This window comes from Carassius auratus, chromosome 27, assembly GCF_003368295.1.
Source record: "Carassius auratus strain Wakin chromosome 27, ASM336829v1, whole genome shotgun sequence".
In the NCBI taxonomy this organism is placed as follows: domain Eukaryota; kingdom Metazoa; phylum Chordata; class Actinopteri; order Cypriniformes; family Cyprinidae; genus Carassius; species Carassius auratus.
In genome coordinates, this window is record NC_039269.1 from 20508484 (window position 1) to 20535162 (window position 26679).

Below are 26679 nucleotides of genomic sequence, written 5' to 3' on the forward strand. Positions count from 1 at the left end.
CTCTAGAATCGCAGTTTTACTGCTTAACAGCCGCTCTGACTCAAATAATAAAGATGTCCTCTGGTACCTTCTTCCTTGTGCGTGAAAAGTCCAAAAGGCACATGTTGTGAATAGTTAATGGGTGATTTTTTTGATAAGATTCGCAGCATTTCCGATTTCACGTGTAAATGTCCCAAGCCACTAAAAGCTTGTGATTTTCAAGTCATTGTCTAATTTATGATTTGTTTCTGACTTTGTTGCAGTTGTGCTCATTGAAGCCTCACAAAGTCAAGCTTTCGGACCTCTAATGACGTCTCTTCAGTGGTTGATGGTGATAATCAGCCCATGGGAGAGCAAAGTCTAGAGGCCATAAAGAATGAATTGTAGGGGCACCTCCTTGTTGCTGTCACACAAGCGAATGGAAAAATTATGTAAGTCAGCGAGGGTTGTCCGCAGTTAACAAAGCGGATTCATACAAGGAATAGTTTTCAGCTGTGCATGCGTCAATGAGGGACACATTTCCAACTGGTTAATATATTTATGTGCTTATCATTTGGGGATTTTAATTTCAGTTAGATGCCCGCGGGACAAAAGGGATTGTCCAAATGGTGATGTTAAAAGAGGTGTGTATTCATTTATTAAATTGATCTATTATTCTCCTAAGTTTTTGTTGTGAAATTGTGATGTTTGAGTTGGTAGTGAGTAGAGTTTTCAAATGTAGTTAATGTGAATGTGAATCTGAATCTAGAAGGATCACTTCTGGATTGACTCCGGTACTGGGGTCCCTATTGGAGGGTATGTGAAGGTCTCCGCCAGTGGACAGTGTTGCCTGATTGATGATGAAGGGAAGGTAAAAACATGACTCTGCGAAGACTTGTACAATAAAACGACCGTTGTTTACAGTTTTTTTTACTAACTGGTTCTTTAATTTTACTGTGACGCTAAATGTGCTATATAAATAAATATTAATAAATAATTAGCAATGTGTCAATAATGTTTACATAATGAAATAATATTATTAGATTTTAATCATAACAGTGCTTTTTTTTAACAGAAAAAACTTATAGGCCATTTAATGGCAGGCAATTTCCACTGGGGCAACGCCCTTTCTGTCAAGGCTTTAAGAAAATGACTTCATTAAAAATAACCTTACAAATATTCAACTAGCCCTGCTATCCCCTTATAATCCACTGGAATGGAATATTACATCACATTCTATATTATTCTGGTATTCTAATTCATCTACGCTTGTGTAGTCAGATGAATCTGATGTATTGTGCTGGTTTCCCAGGAGCACCGTATCCCTGAGGGGGAGAAGGGCAGTCTGAAGCCTATGGACCCCAGCTCAGTGGAGGGTGTGGACGACATGATCCAACTGGGGGACCTCAGCGAAGCTGGTTTACTCCGAAACCTGCTGGTGCGCCACAAACGGGGCAGTATATATGTAAGTTCATTCAGCTCACTGTATAAATCCTGATGGATTGTGTGATGTATTGTTAGATGTATTTGCGAGTAACTAACACTGAACAGCTTTGTATAAAACTCAGTGATCATGTTTTCTAGAATGATTTGACATGATCCAAAAAGTGTGGTGAGATCTTAAGAAGAACGTCTGACCATTTATATAAAGAATCGCTCAGCCTCACAAATTTACTTGGATTGATTAGTAACCTAAAGATAGTGTAGAATCTAAAATATTCATTATTAATTTTACATCATAATGTTTCGTTGTTTGTCTTTTCGGTTTGGATCCCGCTGTATGTAAGCGATGGTGTGATACATGTAGTTTTCTCTGTGTGTTCTGTTTAGACCTATATTGGCTCTGTGCTGGTGGCCATGAATCCCTATCAGATGCTGCCCATCTACACGGCGGAGCAGGTGGAGCTGTATCACGGGCGTAAGCTGGGCGAGCTCCCACCGCACATCTTTGCTATCGCTGACAGTTGTTACTCCAACATGCGCCGCAAGAATCGCAACCAGTGCTGCATTATCAGGTACATATCTGATCTTTTCTTCCGTATATGGAGAATCTAATCTACTGCCATGTTTAGTGGCCACACATATGCTGCACTTGTAAGAGCATGTTGTAACATATGATTTATAAGTGTGTCACATATCATTCAATTTGTGAGCGATCAATGTACAATTAGAGATAGAAGTTCTGCTCTTTGCATACTTGGTCAAATGTCAGAAAAAGTGAGTCATCAAACCCAATGTGTGGAATGACTTTGGATAGTATATTATAATTTTATTGCATATAAAACTTATATATTGTTTATTATTTATTTTTTTCACCTTCTTATTTAATAATTAGTCAAACACAAACTAGGTGTTAATGAATTTGAACACATATATTTTAATTAGTTGACGAGATAAAGTGCAGATCTTGGCAAACAATACATAATGCATGTTTGCGGTTTGTGTGTCAGTGGAGAATCAGGTGCAGGAAAGACAGAAAGCACTAAACTGATTCTTCAGTTCCTGGCGGCTGTGAGCGGGCAGCAGTCCTGGATTGAGCAGCAGATCATCCAGGCCAACCCTGTCCTGGAGGGTAAGTGCTGAACAGACTTGTCTGTTGTTGGACTATTTCAATCATTTCCATAGAAAGCTGGCTCACTAATGCGTGTCTTACAGCCTTTGGGAACGCCAAAACCATTCGGAATGATAACTCCAGCCGCTTTGGGAAATACGTGGAGGTCTTCTTCAATAAAGAAGGCGTTATAGAGGGAGCTCACATGGAGCAGTACCTGCTGGAGAAGTCTCGTGTCTGTCATCAGGTAAGACTATTTTGTTTTCCTTTTTACAGAAAAACAGTATAGCTGTCACTACACATTTTTTTTTTAATATATACTTTTAAAGTACCAATATGTAAATCAAAATACGAATATGTACCTTGTAATATGTACTGTACTAATAAGTACATGCTGAAGAAAAGCATCAAGAGCCTTGGACTGCCTATGCACTTTTCTGAGCTTTATTAGTTTCAAATAGTCTGAAATTGCTTATTAAAATATATTTTCTTTTTGATAAATATTAATTCATATTTATGATGTTGAATGATTAAAATGAAAAATTATTTTCATTCATATATTTTTTATTAAATTTTTAGGCACCTCAGGAAAGGAACTACCACATTTTTTATTGTATGTTATCTGGGATGTCAAGTGACCATAAGAAGACTCTCTCTCTTGGTGAAGCGTCACAGTTCAAGTACCTGACTGAGGTGAACGCTTCAGTTGATAGTGTTTTTGAGCGGAGAGCACTTGTAAAGCTTTTAGTTTTGCTTGTGTATTTGCTAAATGTTAAGCCCTAATTTTAGGAGTTTTCCTGCCATTTGAAATGTATACCATAGTTAAGTAAAATAAAATAAATTCATAATTGCATCTTAAAATCACTCCTGCTCCCTAATTAAGATTCCTTTATCAGGTTTTAATATTGATAATCACTGACTCTTCCGTTGGTTATTTAGGGTGATTGTTTGACTTGTGATGGACGGGACGATACTGATGAGTTCGGACGGATTCGTTCTGCTCTAAAGATCCTCACTTTCTCAGACAGGGACTGCTGGGAAATCTTCAAATTACTCGCTGCCATTCTCCACATGGGCAATATTGAATTTCAGAGTTAGTGTCAATAATCTTTCTATTACAGTAATAACATTCCTTGACAAGTCTTCCCACACACAGAAGTGATTGTAGTTAGGAATATCATAAAGTTAACAGATTTGCTCCTGTTCTTTTCAGGCACCATGATGAATAACATGGACAGCTGTGACATTATGCCATCCAATAATTTCTCTGTCGCTACCAAGTTGCTGGAGGTACAGAGAAATGTTCTTTAGCTGCTTTTAGCACTTTATCTTCAAATCAGTTTTTTTTTTTTTTTTTTTTGCTGTATTTATGTAATCAAATGTTTGCTGGTGAATGTATTTGTTGACAGCACTTCTGTCACTTTGCAGGTGGATGATGCTGATCTTGAGGATAGTCTTACCCGTCGTTCCTTCATTACAAACAGAGAGATAGTCATGAAATCCCTCACCACAGAGCAGGCCACACGCACCAGAGATGCTTTTGCAAAGGTACCCACATCCCCACATCCTCACACCACGCTGTCCAAATGTTTTTTACCAGAAGAAGAAGAAGAAAAACTTCCTGAGCCTCAAACATTTGAACAATGGTGTATATGCGATCAACATTCAGGCTTCATAAATTCCCATTATTATTGCACATGTGTATTCGTGTTTTTTTCTACTCCCTGCAAGGCCATGTACGGAAGGCTGTTTGTCTGGATGTTCACAAAAATAAACAGCGCCATTCACAAACCCCAGACTGACGAGCCAACCTACACACGCAAGTCCATTGGTCTGCTTGACATTTTTGGCTTTGAGAATTTCCATCAGAACAGGTAAATATCTGTTGTCTAAACTAAAAATCATATATATAAAAAAACAAAAAGTAATGCAGCTATTTAGCAGGGGTTTAAAGTACTTTGAAAAACAATTGTACTCCTTGAAATACATTTGTTATATGCATTTACATATTTATGTACTTAATAAAAAAAACTTACTTTTAGTATACTAAACTGGTCTTTAACTAATTTTATACTTAATGCACTTTAATTGTGCATAAGTAGAGCAAGTGTCCAATTAAAGATATACTGATTGCACTGAAGTGGAACTATTGCAAGTTTGTTTTAGGTACACTTTAAATATCTTGCCGATACTATTCAAAGATCATACGATCCACATAAATAGGGATATCGAAACAAATGTTTAGCTTAATATTAAGAAATGTGCATCGTGCGCAAGTGACACTCCAAATTAAGTTTAAATATATATTTTTAGATCAGTAAGTCTCAAGCAATTTGTCAATCTGACATATGTTAATATGTCAATATGTTAATAGATTTGAACTATACTTAGTATGAAATAAATGTGTTTTAAATATTGTACTTTTTTACTACATTTAAGTATTTCCAGTGATAGATAGATAGATAGATAGATAGATAGATAGATAGATAGATAGATAGATAGATAGATAGATAGATAGATAGATAGATAGATAGATAGATAGATAGATAGATAGATAGATAGATATAATATAGTATAATTTCTCTGTACCTCTGCCCTCTTTTTGTTTAGTTTCGAACAGCTGTGCATTAATTACGCCAATGAGCATCTGCAGCAGTTCTTTGTGAGTCACATCTTCAAGCTGGAGCAGGAAGAGTACAGTAAAGAAGGAATCTCATGGAAGCACATTGCTTTCAATGACAACCAGAAAACCCTGGACCTGCTGGCCAGTAAACCTCTCAACATACTGGCTCTGATCGATGAGGAGAGCACCTTTCCTAAGGTGAGCTTCATAAGATACGTAATGTGAGTGGTTTCTATGATTATTGTTTTTTTTGTCAGCACTCACCTTGCGTCGTCCTGTTTTCAATGCAGGGAACAGATACCACAATGTTGAACAAAATGAACAAAGAACATGAAGGAAACGAACTGTACATGTCATCCAAGAGCAACCATGGCATGCTGTTTGGGGTTAAGCACTTTGCTGGGATTGTTTATTACGACTGTGAAGGTACAATTCATTACTTAAAGACTCGGTTAAGACATGCATGCTGCATTTCCCAATAGTTATTTTAAAAAGCAGATTGCCAATGTTCTGAAAGTGCTGTATCTTGTCAGGATTTCTGGAGAAGAACAGAGACTCCCTGAGCATGGACATCATGGAGCTGGTTCAGAAATCTTCCAACAAGTTGCTCAAACAGATCTTTGAAATAGAGACCAAAACACACACCGTCAAGAACAATAACAAAATCAACAAAATGCTCATGACGCCGAAGAACTCACTACGAGTATGGCACATTTATACAGTAGACTGACAGCAATGACTGGACAATGGCAACAGCTTTGCAATATAATGTGTCTTTTTTTGTGTCACACAGCAAGTAAATGATTTGAAGCGGCAGATATCTACTCTGAGCGGCCAGTTTCGTCACTCCCTGGATTCTCTGATGAAGGCCCTGTCTCTCTGTCAGCCCTTCTTCATACGGTGCTTCAAACCAAACGACAAAAAGATGCCCATGGTACCAATTCACACCCATAATTACAGATTTGATATTGTATAGCCATCAGAACTATACTCAAATGGTGCTTTCTCTTTTATCTGCCATTCAGGATTTTAACAGAGAGCTCTGCATGCAGCAGCTTCGCTACTCTGGAATGCTGGAGACCATTAAAATACGCAAGTTGGGATATCCCATTCGGCACACCTTCAAAGACTTCATGCAGTGCTACCGTGTGTTCCTGAAGACAGTGAACTGTGACCCAAACACCGTATGGGCCTAATATGATTGTTTACAGATGTGATGCTCTGAACATGAGAATTATTATAAAGTTATAGCTAAAGAATATAGTTGAATTGAGCTGTAACTGGTTGCTAGCAATCATGTATGTAATGGTGATCTAAAAGTGTCTGTTAACACTTTACAATATGGTTCCATTAGATAACTACATTACTGTAGTTTACAAGAACTTACAACAATGAACAACCCTTTTGGAGCATTTATTAATCTTAGTTAATGTCAGTCTCTGCATTTGCTGAAGTTGCATTGGTGAACATTAGTTAATGCACTGTGAATGAAGCCAACATATAATAAATGATAAGAATAACATGTTCAGCTTAGAACAATGATGAATGTACTAGGTTAGAATGATTTGATAAATGGAAATATTTGTTATTTGTTCATCAGGAACCTGCTGCAAACTGCTGTGCAGCCATCTGCAGGGCTATGATCAGAAACGAAGAGGACTGGAAGATTGGCAAAACCAAAGTCTTTCTCAGGGTACCTTAGGCGTAATATTTCTCTATACTCTTTTACATCTTCTATTTTACATCTCTCTCTTTTTTAACTCTTTTTTTCTCTTCTATTTTACATCTATAGCAATATTCATTCCTGTAAATTTGATTTCTATATTGAAGATATTTTTGTGATTATATTAAACATAAACTTTCAAAAGTTGGGGGTCAGTAAGATTTTTCTTACTGAATACTTTTATTAGTTATTACCTAACTTAAGAAATTAATAATTGTATTCAATAAGGAAGCATTAAATTAATTAAAAGTCACAGAAAATACATTTATAATGTTACAAAAACAAATGATTTTTCTGTTGAGATTTCTATAGTCAAAGAATATCACTGTTTCAACAAAAACGTTTAGAAGCAAAACCGTTTTCAAGATTGATAATAAGAAGAAATGTTCCTTGAACATAAAATCAACGTATTAGAATGATTTCTGAAAGATCATATCGCAGAAATACATAACATTTTAAAACAATCAAATGGACAGACTTTAGTTATTTTAAACTGTAAGTATTTTCACAATATTATAATTTTTCTGTATTTTCGATCAAATAAATTCTGCCCTGGTAAGATACGCCTTTCAACATTAAAACATACAAAAATCTTATTGACCCTAAACTTTTAAACAGTAATGTAAATGTCATATTTTTGAATATAAGAATGGTTGTGCACTGTGTATTTTCTTTCTCTCTGTCACAGGATCATCATGACTCCTTCCTAGAACTGGAGAGAGAGCAAGAGCTTTACAGGAAGGCACTTATCATCCAAAGAGTAATGCTTGCCCATAAAGACAGGTTAGTTCCCCACTGTCTTGTGTCTACATAGTATTTTTTATGTAATTGTACAGCAGTGTTAAATAATAAATGGTAATTCATCATTCACATACAGAGCAAATTTTGTAAAGAAGAAGAGGGCAGCTCTGGTTTTGCAGAAAAACTGGCGTGGCCACAGAGACAGAAGAGACTTTTGCAAAGTAAGCTATGCAGGAACATCTAATGTCTACAGTATATGCAATAGCTCTTAAAATTAGTGTGATGAAATGATGAAATAATTCATGTAAATGACGTATTGTTACAATATTGTTACGTTCTTAACAATGCCTCCTATTGTTTCTGTTTTCCCTGTTAGCTCAATCAAGGATTTGCTCGGCTGCAGGCAAAAGTGCGCAGTCGGCAGTTCCGTAAAGAGTATAAGCGCAGACGGGCTGCAGCCGTCACTCTGCAAACACAGACCCGCGGCTACCTCGCAAGGAAAGACATGAAACACAAAAAAGATGCAGTGATACTGTTACAGGCACAGGCCAGAGGACTGCTGGCCAGAAAGACCTTCAAGAGAATGAAAACAGATGTGAGTGTACACTGTAACAGAGCAGATTTCCATTTTTATTTTTTTTACTTTTATTGGTGAATGTTTCGTGTTGTTTTTGTTTCATATACACTACCGGTCAAATGTTTGGATTTCTTATGTCATAACATAAGTTTCATACATTAAATACAGTAAAATTACAAAATACTGTAAAATAGTAAAATATTATTACAATTTAAAATAATTTTTTATTTTTTTTCAGTTTCACTGTATTTTTAAATGTATTTTTTTCCTGTGATGGTAAAGCTGAATTTTCAGCAGCCATTACTCCAGTCTAAAATGTCACATGATCCTTCAGAAATCATTCTCAAGAAACATATTTTATTACTATCCCGGTTGAAAACAGTCGTGCTGCTTAATAAGTTTGTGGAAACCATGATGCAGTACAATTCAGAGGTTTCAAGCTAGATTCAATTATATAAAAGATAGGCCTAATTTTTTTCAGCAAGGATGTGTTGAATTCATCAAAATTACCTGTAAATTTAACAGTACAAAACCGTAAACAGACATTTATAATGTCACAAAAGATTTCAGCTTCAAATAATTGCTGTTCATTTCAAGAATCCTGAAGAAAATATATATCACCGTTTCTACAAACATTTTTTTTTTTTAACCATTTATCATTCATACCCTTGTTCTGTCTCAGGCATTTTCGACTGCACATGAAAAAGAGGCTCAGGAACGTACAGCACCGGAGCCTCAGCAACGCATAGAGGAGATGCCCAGAAAAAACGAGGAAGCTGCCAAATCCCAGGATAAGACTGATGAGGAAATGGTGGAGAATATCTTTGGCTTCCTTCCAAGTGCAAAAGTAAGACAAGAGGGCCTGGCTCCTGAGGGATTCGAGGTTAGAGTCACCTTCACAGCGCAACAAGGAAGCAGGACAACTAACACTTCCAAATCAACATTCATTTTTCAGAATCCAATAATCCTATGTCAGCTCCAACTTTAATTGTTGATACACAATGTATCAACATACTGTATCCAGTGATAATACTGTACATTATGCTTTTCAAAGTCATTTAGGAATGCACGATGTTAAATATTAACTTTGTGTGATTTGTTCCTGATGTTCTTCAAGGATTTGGAGCCTGAGCCGATGAAGTTTGAAGAGTTTGAAATCGTAGACAGCCCTGTAATGGAGAGGAAGGTGATGTCATCAACAGACAGCAGTGAAGGCAATCGAGATGAAGAGGATGAGGACGAGAAGGAAAAGGAAATGCAAATGCAGAATGAGAAGGAAAAGCAGAATGAAATGGAGGAGGAGGAGGAAGAGGAGGAGGAGGAGGAGGAGAAGGAGAAGGAGGAGGAGGAGGAGGAGGAGAAGGAGGAGGAGAGGGAGAAGGAGGAGGAGGAGGAGGAGGAGAAGGAGGAGGAGAAGGAGGAGGAGGAAGAGGAGGAGGAAGAGAGCGATCAGTTCACTTTCTCTAAATTTGCTTCTTTACACTTCCAAGGATCATCTACTCACTCACATATCCAAGAGAGATTACGACAACCCCTGCTCTACCATGAAGATGAAGGGGATGCCCTGGCAAGTGCTGTTCTCATTCCAAACATGTTCCCGTCAAAGCAAGTCTTGATGATCAACTGTGTCTTCCATTGTTTTGTTTTTTTCCTCCAGGCTTGTTTGACAGTATGGTGGATCATACTGAGATTTATGGGAGATCTTCCAGAGCCGAAGCAAGAACGTGTTTCTGCTGTAGCTGACCCCATTCAGATGAACCTTGGTCAGAGACAAGCACGGCGACTCAGTAACCTTGTTGGATTAGATCAGGTAAACAAGCAAGACACTATAAAATGAAGCCCTTTATTTATTTCTTTTTACACTCACCAGATGTTCAGCTCATACAGTACCTTCAGTGCCCACGCTGCTGAAAAGACCGGCCTAGATTAACATGCATTTTCATGCTGTTTGATATTAGTTTATATTATATTGCTTTAAATATTTGAATGTACACACACAGGTAAAATGCCGTCGGGTTAAAAAATGCAAGACATACAGATTTTGATGTGAATGCAGAGGAAGAACATTTAATATTTACACTTTTTTACAAAAATACTTCAAAGGACCAGACCACAAATAAAGAACTGCAAAATACTGTCCTAATAGTCAATAACCCAACATAAATGTGACAGTTGGAATTATATTACCTCAAACCAACTTTTGTGTGTTTATTTGTCTGCTGGTCTGGTACTTGTAGAAATTTTTGCGGAAAAAAAAGAAGCAACCGAAGGGGGCAGGGAAGAGAAAACCCTCAGCCATTCCTGAAGAAGAGGTATGCTAAAGCACTGATCATTACCCACAGCTAACTGCATCATGCTTCCTAATAATCATTCTGATGAAATCAGCAGCCAGAAGAAGAGCCACAACCTAAAATGCAGACTGTTCAGGAGGAAGAGGATGTGTTGTTCGGAGAGAGAGCAACTTATGATCGTCCAATGACACCACTGGAGAAATTGCATATTATTGCCGGATATGCTATTGTACGACGAGATACAAGGTGAATGTAATGGGCCATTGGTCGTTTGCATTCTTCACAATGTGGAATATATTTCCCACACGGAGAGATAATTGTTAGATCATCTTTATGGCTTTATATGTTTTTTCAGGGATGAGATCTACTGTCAGATCCTTAAGCAGTTAACAGCCAATAAGAACCCCGAAAGTACAAACAGAGGCTGGATTCTTTTGTCAATCTGTCTGGGTATCTTCCCCCCTACAGATAGCCTCAGAAAGGTAATAAATACTGTTTGACTTCTGTTCTGTTATTTAAGAGCTAATGTGAATTGATATGATGTTTTTTTAACAAGGCTCGGGAGGAGCACGATCAGATAATCAACCAGTTTGGCACAGGTGCATCTCGTTTAGCTATCCATCTTAACTAGCACGACACGTGTGTATGTGTATATATATGCAGACTGTCTTACAACAGTTTTTCAGCATACCTCCTCCACCCCAACTCCTCACTTCTAATCTATTTTTAGGGATGGGGGAGTTCTTTGGGTTTGGGCTATAATCTGGCCCTAGAGCCCTGCCCCAGGACAGCACGCCAAAATATGCTTAAAATTTGCGATCCGATTAGATGTAGGGGTGAACTCATGAACCACTCATTATCACAAAATAGACATGACAGGGTGATCAGGACCCTGATGTGAAGTAGAGAGGTAGTGTGTCATCCTGAAGGGAGGAAAGGGGGAAAAAAAATTCTTTAGAACTACGGTCAACTACACATAATACAACGCTATATTATTTAATCAGAATAAAAATGCGATGAATGACCAATCAAACTGTGCGATATTTGGTATGTTACTGTATGTGTTGTTATGTGCTGTTATGTTGTTGATGTGCAGTGCTGTTTAATGTTATGCTTTATGCCATATTACATGTTGTGTTATATGTTATGTTATTATATGTTGGTTTATGTTATGTTTTGTTGTGTAATGTCATGTCATGTGTTGTCATGCAGTTGGTTTATGTTGCTTTGTATGTTGTTGTTGTTGTTGTAATGTTATGTCATGTTATATGTCATGTAATGTTGTGTTATGTGTCGTTGTTGTGGTATGAGATATGTGTTATTTTATTATGTCGTATGTCATGCTGTGTTTTCTTGTTTGTTATTCCATGCTGTTTTGTGTCATGTTATTGTGTTATGTTGTTGTTATATGATATGTTTTGTCTTGTTATATGTTGTTGTTTTGTTGAATTTGGTCATGTTTTATATTTAATGTTATGTTGTTTTATATGTGTTTGATGTGTTATGTCATGTCATCTCATTTTATGTTGGTACAGTATATCTTTTCTATAGTCGTGCGGTTTTTCTTATGTTTGTTACATGATGTTATGTTATGTCGTACGGTTTTGTTTTTATGTTGTGTTATGCTGTTATGTTTTCTATATTTTATGTATTGTTATTATGTAGTCTAATGTTTTATTTCATGCTTTGTTATTACTTGCGTTACATTGTGTCACATCACGTTTCATTACGTGACTTGATGTGATGTGACAACATTATGTTATGTGATGTTGCGTGATGTAATGTGACGTGGCATTACGTAACGTAACGTCACACCACATCACGTCATGTTAAGGTAATGTTATGTGTTATGTTCCATTATCTTTTGGCCACAGTACCTGCAGAGCTTCATACGCTACGGCCCAAGTGAGTACTCCTCCTACTGTTCAGAGCGACTGCGAAGGACTTTAGCAAATGGAGAAAGAAGTGAGCCACCATGCTGGCTTGAACTACAGGTAGGCAATCCATCTGAAAAGATGAAGAATACTCCACAGCACTTATTCAAAAAAAAAAAAAATGACAAGCCCTTGTTTCCTGCTAGTCTGCAGAGAACAAGAAGCCCATTATAGTAGCAGTGAGTCTGATGGACGGGAGAAGCATCTACCTCACTGTAGATTCAGCCACAACTTCTGCAGAGGTGTGCAAATCTATTATCCAGAAGATAAACCTGCAGGACACTTACGGCTTCTCCCTGTATGCTGAAATGCATGAGAAGGTTTGTATCATCTGAATGGCTCAAGATGCAATTTGAAATAAGTCACATATAACTAATGAGCAATAGTAATAAAGTCTACATTTATGCATCTCTTCCTGCAGATTTGGTCTCTTGGCAGCAGCAGTCAGCACCTCTTGGACACCGTGTCTATTTGTGAGCAGGATGAAAAGAGACAGGGGAGAGAGGAACAACATGCTCCTTGGCATCTCCACTTCCGCAAAGAGATCTTCGCTCCATGGCATGACTGTTCTGACCAAGTCAGCACAGAGCTCATCTATGGGCAGATCATCCACGGACTCAAAAGTGGTGATTATCAGTCTGATAAGGTAGGTTTTTTTTTTTTGTTTTTTTTTTACTGTTCACATATATTTTAATAGGAATGAGATTTGTAACTTATCCTCTGCTGTTGACCCATAATCTTGATCTAGGAGGATGATTACGTGCAGCTCGCGGCCAAACATTACTATGTACAGCATGGGTCTGAAAGCAGTATGGAAACCGCAGAGAAGATTGTCCGTGAATGCATGAACATGACTTTAATTGAGAGCATGTCTATGGCCAAGTTAACTCAGATGGTTCATTCTGCACACACACAGGTATGCTGTATGTACTGTATATGCTGTTATGTCACAAAATTTGATTTGGGTTGTGCTTGGAGAATAATGCAAGCAATAATCCTTCATAATTTTTTAGGGCCCTTACATAAACTCTTCTAAAACTGCCTATGAAGTGAAAGTGGAGGCTGTTGAATATGCACAGGAGAAGTGGACAGTCTATTTCTCCAAGTTCTATGAGGCTCAAATTGTTTCAGGTAAAAAAGATAAGAGAAAGTAGTACTTATTTTGTCATTACATATACTGTACTAATGTCGTTCCAACCCTGTATGACTTTATTTCTTTTGTGGAACACAAAATGAGAGCTTTTGATGAAAGTGTATGCTGCTCTTTTCCATACAAAGCTGTAAAGATAAAAAAGGCACTATAAAAATAACATAAATGTACACCATATGACTCCAAGTCTTCTGAAGCCACATGATAGTTTTGTATGAGGAACAGACTGAAAATGTAGCCGTTGTTCACTTAAAAACTTGCTTGACGGTTACTATTCATTTTCATTTTACTGAAAAAGAGCAGCTTGGACATTCGGCTTGAACAACTAGTTTTTTTGTCCTGCAGAAGAAAGGGTCATGTGTTTCTAAAGTTATGATTTTTAGGTGAACTTACCCTTCAATGCATTGCATTTGTGAATTTGTTGTAGTTTTTTTATTAGTTACTGTGAAAAATTTGTGTTCAGGTCCCTCAGTGCCTCAAGACCAGTTCGTAGTTGTTGTGAACTGGAAGGGCGTCTTTTTTCAGGATGTGACAGAAGCCGCATTTCTACAGCTCTCTTATCCTGAGGTGTCAAGTATTGAGATGAGGTAAAATACTGCTTTTTATGATAAACCTCCATGGAGAAGCACCTAAATTACACCAGAGCATTGATAAAGTACTTGCTCTTCAAAGACTATTTCTGCAGATTCAGTCTAATTTCTTAGATGAACCAGCTGACTTTTCTTTTTTTCATTTCCGTCGTTCCTTCCCTTCCTAACTTTTCTCCTACAGTGAGGAAGATTCTGATGGGATTGTGTGTTTGATGACTCCAAAGGGGATGTATGAGCTGAAGGCTGTGAAGGGAAGAGAATTAGTGGAGTTGGTCAACATGTTCATCTCAGGGCTTATGAAGAGATCAGTGTACGCTGTGGCAATACAGGACCTTATCAGACAAGGTGCTTCTTTTACAGTTTTCCATTTCAGTACATTAATGTGGGAAGATGGCATCTTCTATCTTTTAAATTGGTTCTTGAACTAGTCGAAATTGCTTGAATATTCATCTTTCTGTTTTTATTTATTTTGCCTTCCCTTCAGAGGATGCTACAATGCTAAACTACAAAAGAGGCGATGTACTGTTTATCATAAAGGATGGGATGAATTCTTCTGAAGAAGGCTGGATCCAAGCCAGGAATGAGAGGACAAATCAAACCGGAGAAGTTTCCTTGGATGCCATTCGGATTTTGCCGATGTTGACCAGGCCTACAGAAGAAACACTGGTAAACATGATTCTTTTGTTTCTCGCTCATTTGGGAAAGAAAATTACTTCTCAGCACTGGCCATTATTATATTAATAATTGTTTAGTGTTTAAAGGTTTTGTCTTGGAAATAAATATTTAAAGGGAGTTAAAGACTTTTTAAATTTAAAGAAACCTTTTATTAGAAAATGGTAGACCCCAACAAGGTTCTTTTTTAGGGTCGCAAAATACGTTTTGTTTTGTAAATCCATTTAAGTTTGACAAGAATAGAAATGTAAAGAGTAACTTCCATCCTCTAGAATTTGTTGAATTTGAACCCAGCGCGAAGAAAGTCAGTAATGCCGGTCCTGCCGCAGAAGGAGGAGCTCAGCCCAGAGAAAGTTGCCGTTGTGACGCTCAAGGAGTTCTCTTTTGATTATTTCAGGTAACACATTTGCACTTATCTCACCTGAAGTAAATGAAAGTGCTCCAAAAAAGTGACTTGAAAGCTACCAGTTTTGATAACATGCCAGAGCTTCTGAAATGCTCATCTTGTACCTCTTTCAACGGGTCACAGGGAGTCAAAAGAAGGTGGCCGTGGCAAAGGAGCGCCAAAAGAGAAACTGTGGGCCAACAGCAAAGAGCTTCTTAAACAGCCGCTGCTCAGGAGCCTGCAGGGCAACTCAGAGCTCTGCCACCTCGCTTGTGACTGCTTCACAGATATCCTTCCTGTCGACTGATCAAATGAAAACTCAATCATTTGTTACACATCTCCTTTTGAAGGAAGTTGTATTTTGTGTATTACAGTATAAGTGATAAAGACTTCAGTACATGTAACCAGAGTAAATTTTAATGAATGATGCTTACAGTTTTCTTTAACATTGTCTCCACCTATCCTTAAATATATGGGAGATTATTCAGTCAAGCATGTGCGGACACCCATAGATTTAACAAACCAGATCTTTGGGCCAGCAACAGCACACATGGAACTAAGAGATGAGATCTACTGCCAAATAATGAAGCAGATGTCTAATAACAGCCATGGGTTTGTCAGCTAGTCTTAACTCATTTGGTTTTGGTACCCAAAAATGATCTAATGTTTGTTTTATCTGATTTTTTGTTTTTAATTAATCGCACTCGTTTGTTTCTCTCTGTTTATCTCTCAGGTTGAGTATGGAGCGAGGCTGGCAGCTGTTGTGGCTGTGTTCTGGTCTCTTTCCACCAAGTGAGTTGCTGATGAAATATGCTCAACTTTTCCTGGAGTCCAGATCCAGAGAGCCTCTGGCCTCCACTTGCCTGCAGAGGATGCAAGCTATGCTCAGGTACAGCTTTACAGACAGTTTGTCAAACAGTTTACTCAAACAGTTTGTCTCTTAAGGCTAATTCATGCAGCAACTACACACAGCGACCAATGCAGAAAGTCATTTGATTATAGTATGGCTACATTTACAACATTTAAGCCTTGCGGTTAAAAAGCGATTGATTTTGAGCCATTGAATGCAATCAGCAGTCAAAGAGTACTCATATATGCGCTATATCCGTGTGCTGTCTGTGAGACTTGTTCTGAGCATGTGAAGACGGGGCTCATAGAGTGCGGGAGTATTGATTAGATCCGGGCAGCTCTTAAAATGACAGCAGTTTTATATTCCTGCTGTCTGTCATTCATGTTAATCAAACAACAAAATAAAGAAAATCTCTCACTGCTCTTGACTAAATCACTTTTGTAAAAGAAGAAATGTATATTTCATTTAAACAGTGAGGAATGTGCTGTGGGTTTGTTCTTATTATTCACTGACTGTTTACTTGTCAACTTTGATTATTTAATTTAAGCTAGTATTAGTTTTTCGGGATATTGACACAGATTACTAGAATAATGACATTTCCATGGTATCTAACATTTTGATATCATAAAGACGTTAATTCTTACTGTTACTGTTCAAACAGCAGCTTACAATAGAGACTTGAATACTTTATAAGAATAAGAGTCACGGCTGTATTGACTTAGAGTGGCACCAGATTATATTTTTGACAGGAATGAAAATGAGGCTGTGAGGAATAGAAGTACATTTCGGTTAACTGGTATATTGTTGTTTAACAACATTGTTCAACTGATGAAACATCTTTCAGGTTTCTACTGTAGGACCTTTATGTGTGTGCTATTGAGAAGACTATTGCTAGTTTTCATGTGTGTTAATTCAATATGGCAACATCCAAAACTATACAGTATTATCACATTTGACAAGACTGGGTTAAACTGAGGTGCAATTTCATTCACATCTTAATTTACCAATGGCAGCTTTTATTCTTTAGTAAAGTGTGCAGCATTTTGTAATGTGAGGAAGCGAATGCAAGCTGGCAGGGATGTGGAAATAAAAAATGTAAAAAAAGTCAGGGAATACATGGAACGGGTAATATGAGCAAAAACAACAACATTACATATAACAACTGACAATGAACAAGAGAAACATTAGAACTATTTATATAATGGCCGAAGCTTACCAAGATAAAATGACACAACTGGGAGAATAATCAATGGGAACCAAAGAACAAATAGACTACAAACACACACTCTCACTCCTACTCCGATTTTACTGCACCCACAGCGGTAACACACTGGTCCAACAAAACTCAACAAATGTGTCTGTTGGTGTTTGTCTATTGGTGTAGAGTGAATTAGACTTTAGATGCTATGCTTAGATGCATGAGAGCTAAAATCAATCAAAAAGCAATGTTTGTTGTCTTATACAGTATCGAGGCAAGGAAGTTGCCTCCTCACCAGGTGGAAGTAGACGCCATTCAAAATAACAGCATGCAGATCTTCCATAAAGTTCACTTTCCCGACGATACATCTGAAGTAAGAAGTGACATTACAAATAGTTTTAAACCATTTTACTCATTTCACTTTTTCCATCCATGTAAACGAAAAAAAAAACCCTCCCTTTTTTAATTTTAGTTATTTGAGGTGACCAGCACAACGAGGATAAAAGAATTATGCCAGAAAATTGCCAGAGAACTCCGGCTCTCCTCCTCAGATGGATACACTCTGTTTGTTAAAACATCCACAAAGGTTTCAGACGTGATTTCTTTCAGTCATTATGTTTTTCCTGATGGTGCTGTTTTAGATCCATGCTGATCTTCTTTGGTCTGATCCTTTCAGGTAGTAGGTATGGATTCTAAAGAGTACTTTTTTGACAACCTCAGGCAACTCACAGATGTCGTCAAGAAAGGGAAAAAAATCAAGGAGGGTAAGCTGTATAACATATTAACCACTGTTATTAACTTTTTATTCAGTGAGTGCATAATAATCAGACTCTTACTCACTATAAATATTATTGATCCTGAACACAGCTAATCCAACTATTGTCCAGTACCTGGTGTTCTTCATGAGGAACCTCTGGTTTAATGTGATCCCAGGAAAAGACCTAACTGCCGACCTAACCTTCCACTTTCCCCAGGTATGTTGTGTATCATTGTGTACCATATCATTTTAAACGACCTTTAACTGAATGAAGTGCTGCAGGGATGAAAATTTTTAGGCCAAACTAAACGTTAGCATAACCCTGAATCCCTATACAAAAATCTAATAGGATTTTTCAAAAGGCTTTTGAATTATTGCAGCAAATAAGCTCTGGGACCAACCAAAGTTATGAATCATACAAGTTTTATTCAAGATAATCAAATGAAGAATAAATACAATCCCAAATACTATTGCAGATATAAAAAAGTAAAAGTTAGGCTGTAAACAAACAACATTGTCATACAACTTCAATATCGCCAGTATATATTTTTTTGTGAGTTTTAACAATTGTGAACCTATTTAACCGTAAACCCATTTCAAAAACTTTTGATAAAACAGGAATAAAACCATGCTATGTAACCAGGTGTTAAAAATGCCAACTCATTCTTGCGTTTTTAGGACTCTTTCCTGTGACACTCTATTGTGCTCTGCAACTTTGCCTAACTACCTTCTTTATATTTTCCCAGGAATTGCCGAAATATTTGCGGGGTTACCATGATGTGTCTAAAGAGGACATGATCAGTCTGGCAGGTCTGCTGCTCCGTATTCAGATTGATACGGATAAATCCCAGTTTGTCATGATCCCTAGAATGCTGAAAGATCTGGTACCAGCTGATCAGCTGAAGAGCATGACTGCTGATGACTGGAAAAAGGTGATCCTCGAGCCTTTTTTTTTTTTTTTTTACTATAGCCCTGTATATTTTGACTACTTAGACAGTTTGATGTCAGTTATTTTTTATTCATAATTAATCTTTTTCTTTTTTTTTTACTTTATATTCCTACAAGAATTCTGAAAAAAAAAAAAAATGTATCACGGGCTCCACAAAGCTATTAATCATCACAACTGTTTTCACCAGTGATAATATTAGGGAAAGTTCACCTAAAAATTTAAATTCTAACATTGATTAATCACCCTTGTGTCATTTCAAAACCGTAAGACCTTTGTTCATCTTCGGAACACAAATTAAGATATTTATTATATCATTACTTATTATATATTTTACTTTTTTTTAACACAAAAAGTATTCTTATAGCTTAATAAAATTACAGTTGTTTTACCGAAGTTCTTGGTACCTTTCTGGACCTATGGTAGTACCCTTGCTGTCTATGGAGGGTCAAAAAGCTCTTGGATTTCATCAAAAATATCTTAATTTGTGTTCTGAAGATGAACAAAGGTCTTACTAATTAGGAACGACATTAGGGGGAGTAATTAATGACAGAATTTTCATTTTTGGGTGAACTATCCCTTTAAGAAATGAGCAGCAAATCAATTTATTAGAATTATTTCTGAATGATCATGTGACTCTGAAGACTGGAGTACTGGCTGCTGAAAATGCACATTTTAAAATATACTAAAATAAAATCATTATTTGAAAGATGAATCATTTTTCACTATATTCGTGTTTTTATGTGAAATGCAGCTTTGTTGAACATAATATACTTTTTTGAGAACTTATGAAGGCATTATTTAATATTGATTTATTTTAGTAACCCCTGGCCCTAACATTACGATGAATGACAGAATCGTTTTGGTCTTTGGTTTGCAGCACATTATTGACGCGTACAACAGTCAGGCAGGCATAACAGTAGATGAAGCCAAACTCCAGTTCCTGAAGACGATCTCACAGTGGCCTACCTTCGGATGTGTTTTCTTCGAAGTTAAGGTAACTGGGGCAACTCTAAAAATAACCCTGATTGCTAAAAAGGGGCGGGTGTTTTTTTGACACTGACTGTCTTTTTTCTCACAGCAAACCTCAGATAAGAGTTACCCCAAGGCTATAACGCTATCAGTCAGCAAGCAAGGAGTTAGTATCATCAACCTGAAGACAAAGGTACAAATTTATTCTGAATACAACTACAACTCTAATGTACAGCTCACCTCAGCATTGTGTCGTTTGTGAAGTTAACAAGTGTTTTGGCTGGCTCGTCTGCAGGAGGTACTTGCGATGCATCTGTTCAATAAGATCACTTCATGGTCTAGTGGAAAAAACCATTTTCACTTGACCATCGGCGGCCTGGTGCAGGGCAACACTCTGATCTGTGATACGTCTATGGTAAATACAGCACACACACACACACACACACACACACAAGTGTAACGTGTGCATATGTTAATATCCTCTTTGACTGTTTTTTGCAGGGTTATAGAATAAGTGATCTCCTGTCCTCTTACAAGGACATGTATCTGAGTATCTGAATGAGATTCCTAAAGTGCGGAAATCATAGAGGATCAACAATTGTTTTTTTTGTTTTTTTTCACATTTCTTTTTTTTTATCTTTACCATAATAATTATACTATGAATCTGTTCATGTAATATTGCATATTGCAGAAGTAATTTAACAAGTTTAATAATTGCTGTCAGAAATACTTTTTTGGTTGTTGCTTCTTCTATGTTCATACATACATATTTCACAAAAAATGTTTGGCTTGAGTATTTATTTTTATTTCAATAGTCCGCATCTCATTGACTTTGCATTGCAATGTTACACAAGGTGGCAGTATTTCTACAGTTTAATTCTAATCTATCTAACACTGCTTTGATGGAACCATGTTTAACAATAAAATGTAAAAATCAATGTGGCTCTGAATTAAATTTTGAATGAATGATGACTAATTTGTAATCAGCAATAATACTCCACAATTTAAATTGCACGTGTTTCACACATTTCATTCATAGTAATTATATATTTGACTGAAGTATTTGCAGTTTGGGTATAGTACCATATATTGATATGATATATTTGATATAGTGCATCACACACTACTGGTCAACAGTTTGTGTTTGTGAGATTTTTGTAAATTTTTGATCACACTTTATTTTAGGGTCCAATTCTCACTATTAACTTACCATTAACTATGACTTTTGCCCCTTATTAACTCCTTATTTGCTGCTTATTAATAGTTTATAAGGTAGTTGTTAAGTTTAGGGTATTGGGTAGGATTATGGATGTCATGCATTATATGTACTTTATAAGCACTAATAAACAGCCAATATGTTAATAATGGACATGCTAATAAGCAACTAGTTATTAGTGTGAATTGGACCCTATACTAAAGTGTTACCACATTTTTTATTAATGAAGTCTTAAAAAATACAGATCATTTATAATGTTTTTTGTTTTATTATATTTTGAAATGTAATTTATTCCTGTGATGACAAAGCTGCATTTGACCAATCATTACATTACATGAATTTCTTCTTAAATCATGTAATTTATTACTGCAGAATGAACTTCAAAATCCCCTGAAAAACAAGGAATTTTTTTTAGGACTTTTGGGATTTTCACAACCTCTCTTACTGTTTTAATTCTTCCACTAAACCAGAAATATCCCAGCGTGCCTCTCTCAACCCCTGGCCTCTTGACCAGCAATTCAGCCGTTCCATGAAACTGAAAGAAAGCCTTGTGCTAAAACGGGAAAATCCAGCATGAATACTCCACAGCAATCATGGTAGAGTGTAGAGCACGCTTTTTGGCCCTGACGCACACTTTGCCATGTGCTCACTATTACCAAATAATAACACAGAACCCTGGGCAGGAGAGGGAGAAGTCAGAAACACAACGCTTCACTGTGGGCGACTCGAAAAACCATTTAATTCATGTCATGCCTAAAAGTGAAATGTATCCATTTCTCTCCAGCCCTAAGCCTTATTTTGTCTCACCGACATGAGCCTCATGTTATTAGAAACATGTTTTTGATACCACAACGTCATGGAGCCTTACGAACCCAGGCTGACCTCTGAAACCTTCAGTCTGGAGCTATTTTTCTGTTGAAAACTATAGGATGCTGCTGGATGCTAAAACATAAGGTTTTTTATTACAAGCACAGTTGCCTTTGAGCAGATATTGAGCAATCAGTCAACAGACGTTGTAAACATATTAAGGATTTATAGAACAAAAACTAATTGTTGAAATATTACTTGGCAAAAGTAGGTAGTACATACTGTGCATTTAACTGGGAACACTTTTTATCACTGAGATGACTGGGGGGGGGGATTCCCAATTATCTGTTTTCTATTTTTATATATTTTCTGCATCATTATTCTAGTCTTCAGTGCTATTTTGGTGATCATATATACTGGTGCTGGTCATATAGTTACAATATCATCAAAAGTGTATTTATTTCACTAATTCCATTCAAAAAGTGAAACTTGTACATTATATTCATTCATTACACACAGACTAATATATTTAAAATGTTTATTTCTTTTAATTTTGATGATTATAACTGACAACTAAGGAAAATCTCAAATTCAGTATCTCAGAAAATTAGAATATTACTTAAGACCAATACAAAGAAAGGATTTTTAGAAATCTTGGCCAACTAAAAAGTATAAAATGAAAAGTATGAGCATGTACAGCACTCAATACTTAGTTGGGGCTCCTTTTGACTGAATTACTGCAGCAATGAGTCGATCAGTCTGTGGCACTGCTCAGGTGTTATGAGAGCCCAGGTCGCTCTGATAGTGGACTTCAGCTCTTCTGCATTGTTGGGTCTTGCATATCGCATCTTCCTCTTCACAATACCCTATAGATTTTCTATGGGGTTAAGGTCAGACGAGTTTGCTGGCCAATTAAGAACAGGGATACCATGGTCCTTAAACCAGGTACTGGTAGCTTTGGCACTGTGTGCAGGTGCCAAGTCCTGTTGGAAAATTAAATCTGCATCTACATAAAGTTGGTCAGCAGCAGGAAGCATGAAGTGCTCTAAAGCTTCCTGGTATACAGCTGTGTTGACCTTGGACCTCAGAAAACACAGTGGACAAACACCAACAGATAACATGGCACCCCAAACCATCACTGACTGTGGAAACTGAACCTCAAGCAATGTGGATTGTCTGCCTCTCCTCTCTTCCTCCAGACTCTGGGACCCTGATATCCAAAGGAAATACTAAATTTACTTTCATCAGAGAACATAACTGTGGACCACTCAGAAGCAGTCTGTGATTGTGTAGCCTACAGAACTAGACTGAGAGACCATTTAAAGGCCTTTGCGAGTGTTTTGAGTTAATTAGCTGATTAGAGTGTGGCACCAGGTGTCTTCAATATTGAACCTTTTCACAATATTCTAATTTTCTGAGATACTGAATTTGGGATTTCCCTTAGTTGTCAGTTATAAACATCAAAATTAAAAGAAATAAACATTTGAAATATATCAGTCTGTGTGTATGAAGATAATATACAAGTTTCACTTTTTGAATGGAATTAGAGAAATAAATCAACCTTTTGATAATATTCTAAATATATGACCAACACCTGTAGATGGATGGATGGATGGATGGATGAATGGATAGATAGATAGATAGATAGATAGATAGATAGATAGATAGATAGATAGATAGATAGATAGATAGATAGATAGATAGATAGATAGATAGATGCATTAATACTTTTTTTAATGCATTTAGTTTATAGCTTGCATTTATTTTTTAGTTATTTTTAACTTTGTAAAATCTGTTTTGCAAAGCATTCCATTTTGTTCTAAACTGTCACGTTACTCATGCCAATTAATTGATCAGGAATGCTTTAATGCATTCCTCTAAATAAGAGCGCAGCAAATGCAATCATGGCCAAGTGCTGAGACTTTCAAACAGCAGCTCTGAAAAATGCAGCCGTGACTAGCATTTGAAATGCTGTCATTCCTAAGCATTAAAACACAATGTTAAAGCTTTAGTCATGGATGGGGTATGTGCGGTTTTACTGCTCTTCATCATTGCACTTGCACTTCTACTAGTCATGAGGTATGGTTTGGATTGCAGTTTGAAAATATGAATGCAAGTTTGCTTTAAGTTATTCCCCTCACAGGATGTTTCAGATCTATCATTCAGAGATAGGCCAAATTGAAGGTTATTCCATCCAGTCATCAATCAATGCTGCAAATGTGTGCGGCTGAAGTAATCAATCTACTTTCTGAGAGCACAGCTCATCTGACCAGCATGTGCCAGGACAGTAAACTGACCTCGTTCATGCTGGATTCATTTGAAAATGAATCTGGTTTTCAGAATTGTTTGGCTCTTGGCGGATTGTGCTGACCCAACATTCATCTAACATCTAATCTAATGTTTTAGTTTTTCAACAAACACCAATGTTCCCAGCTGCTTTAATTCTGATTTGTAAGAGGATTACTGCACCCTGAAAAATTCATATTTGCTGGTGTTCCAAATTTCAAGCTTCAGGAATGTGCCCTTTGACCTTCAAATGCTCCATTTTTTTCATGTTTAGGAAGAAACCCAAGGGTAAAAAATAGCAAGTGCCTCTCAAAAGTCGAAAGAATGTTGGCAGCATTTCTCTCTGTGAGGAGGACAAGACCTCCACTGCGCTTATAAACAAGATGAATTGCAGTGTATCGCACATTTCCTGGTTCCCATACAGACTGTAACGGCCATTAAATGCTAAACCTTTTCATTCCAACCAAGAGGATTTTCCCAGCTTACATAAACTCACCTGGAGCCAAGTTTGTTCTTGTGTTGGTATGAAGATCCAGTGCCACAGTGTCGTCATTATATTTGCCTGTTAAAATGTTATTAAGTAGCAAATATTGAAAGCACATGTGAAAATTGTCTGTGTATATAGAGATAGGTCATGAACAACCCACACGATGAAGAGCTATTCTCTCGTTTTGTGTTATCAGTTTAAATGGCAATGCTGTTATGATTTATAAACTAATTAAATTGTTCTGATACTGAGTGAGACATGATAATCCATTACTGTATGTAGTGTCACTTAATTAATTAATTATTATTATTTTTTTTTTATAAAGACTGACCTTACATGTCGGTCCTTACTGACAGTGATCTATGTTGAATGTCTGCTTTAAGAACTCCATTTGAAAGCAGATGTGATTTAAAGGACAGCGTTTTTGAATCCATTCAACCGATCTCCGGGTCTGGCGGTAGCACTTTTAGCTTAGCATAGATCATTGAATCTGATTAGACCATTGGCATTTTGCTCAAAAATGACCAGAGAGTTTCTATATTTTTCCTATTTAAAACTTGACTCTTAGTTACATCGTGTACTAAGACCGACAGAAAATGAAAAGTTAAGATTTTCTAGGGCTATATGTATAGGAACTATAATCTCATTCTGGTGAAATAATCAAGGAACTATGCTGCCCATGGATGAAGCAGGCGCAGTGATATTACGCAGCGCTTGAAAATAGTCCCTCTGCTACTGCTACAACTACACAAATTAGCTGGAGACCATTTTAGCTTATTTTCAGCTAAAAGTGCTACTGCCAGAACCGTAGATCAGCAGAATTGATTTGAAAACGGTAAAACTGTTTAACACTAGTGGAGTTGTAAAATAAGGCTATTTTCAAAAAAAGTTTAGTGTCCCTTTAAATGTGTTTTAAAAGATATTCAAACTGGAACAAAAAAAAAAATTCAGTTATTAATCTGAATTGTCATGTAACTTATGCCTTACTAACAAATCATACTTTCCATTGTCTGACAATGTATTGCAATCCAGTGAGTTAGGGTAGTTTTGACTGAAATTCAGCTTCCTTGAGTTTTTATTGCTGGAAATAAAATGAACTGTTAATTTGTTCATGATGCACTTTTGTTTGTTTGCTTTGTTAGTTGTCTGTAGTGTACATTAACTTGGTTTGATGCAGCCATCCTGATATCATCTATTTCTTTTGCCAGATTTTTTAATGGTAAATAATCTTAAAAATCAAAATTTTTGACAGATATTTTCCACTTGTAAACCTTAGCTTCCTTTATTTAGTATATTTTTGAACAGTAGTTTGTAACTTGGCAAATAACAGTTTTTAAGTTTTATGGGAAAAAAAAATCTGTTTGGGAACACGTTTTTAATTTATGCATAAATGCAAAAATGAACAATGGAGGTCATAATCAGAGGCATTACTAGTGTAGTAAATATGTAAGACGTGGCCGTCTTATTTTCAACAACAAACATTGTTCACTCTTGTTACAACTGAGACCTGAATTCCTGAGATTCCTTCATCAATCAAACTTTTGTCTGTGAAATACCATAAATAGTGAAGCATGCTAGCATCTTACCATTGATGATGTCAACATGTTGTGCATTTTTTCCCCATTGTAACCCAGCGTTACGGACCTCCCATGGACTTCTTAATTTCAGCTCAGTATCATTAAGTATAATTAAAACCATAAACTACACCTTCCCCTTCAAGAAAAAAAATACAATAATTATATATATATATACAAGGGAAAATTCTTCCATTTGACATTTTATTATTTGATCTTTTTTGCTTCATTACAAGTTATATTCTCAGCACATGTTATAGGTATAAGCATATGACAATTTATGTTATCAAGTTATATTCTCAGCAAATGTTTTGATTGCAGGATTACATGTTGGGTATGTGTGAGCTGCCCAGTCTTTACACAGTTGAGTACCTTGTAAACAACTGACTGA

At 36.7% G+C, this 26679-nt stretch overlaps 1 protein-coding gene across 1 annotated transcript; it reads left to right on the top strand.

Moving 5' to 3' along the window:
• Positions 1-398: 398 nt before the first annotated feature.
• On the top strand, positions 399-20840 carry LOC113045821 (unconventional myosin-VIIb-like). The gene is made up of 47 exons (XM_026206501.1): positions 399-602; positions 728-829; positions 1271-1423; positions 1789-1973; positions 2409-2530; positions 2614-2756; positions 3089-3202; positions 3449-3602; positions 3723-3799; positions 3938-4057; positions 4241-4383; positions 5120-5330; positions 5423-5558; positions 5666-5835; positions 5926-6066; positions 6158-6316; positions 6733-6825; positions 7544-7638; positions 7733-7817; positions 7973-8191; positions 8856-9056; positions 9291-9740; positions 9831-9983; positions 10411-10485; positions 10559-10710; positions 10820-10946; positions 12339-12458; positions 12545-12718; positions 12820-13044; positions 13147-13314; positions 13412-13529; positions 14012-14135; positions 14320-14483; positions 14623-14804; positions 15083-15207; positions 15340-15482; positions 15654-15807; positions 15929-16084; positions 17511-17616; positions 17716-17829; positions 17920-18007; positions 18111-18217; positions 18747-18932; positions 19827-19943; positions 20028-20111; positions 20214-20333; positions 20420-20840. Exons 1-47 carry the CDS (start codon positions 585-587, stop codon positions 20474-20476), a joined length of 6630 nt encoding a protein of 2209 aa, XP_026062286.1. The 5' UTR covers positions 399-584; the 3' UTR covers positions 20477-20840.
• Positions 20841-26679: the final 5839 nt, after the last annotated feature.

Excerpts from the sequence above, each read along its gene's own strand:
- LOC113045821 (XM_026206501.1), top strand. Across the intron at positions 10,486-10,558 it reads CAGCCATTCCTGAAGAAGAG|CAGCCAGAAGAAGAGCCACA; the intron begins GTATGCTAAAGC and ends TGATGAAATCAG. Across the intron at positions 10,947-12,338 it reads CTACAGATAGCCTCAGAAAG|TACCTGCAGAGCTTCATACG; the intron begins GTAATAAATACT and ends TTTTGGCCACAG.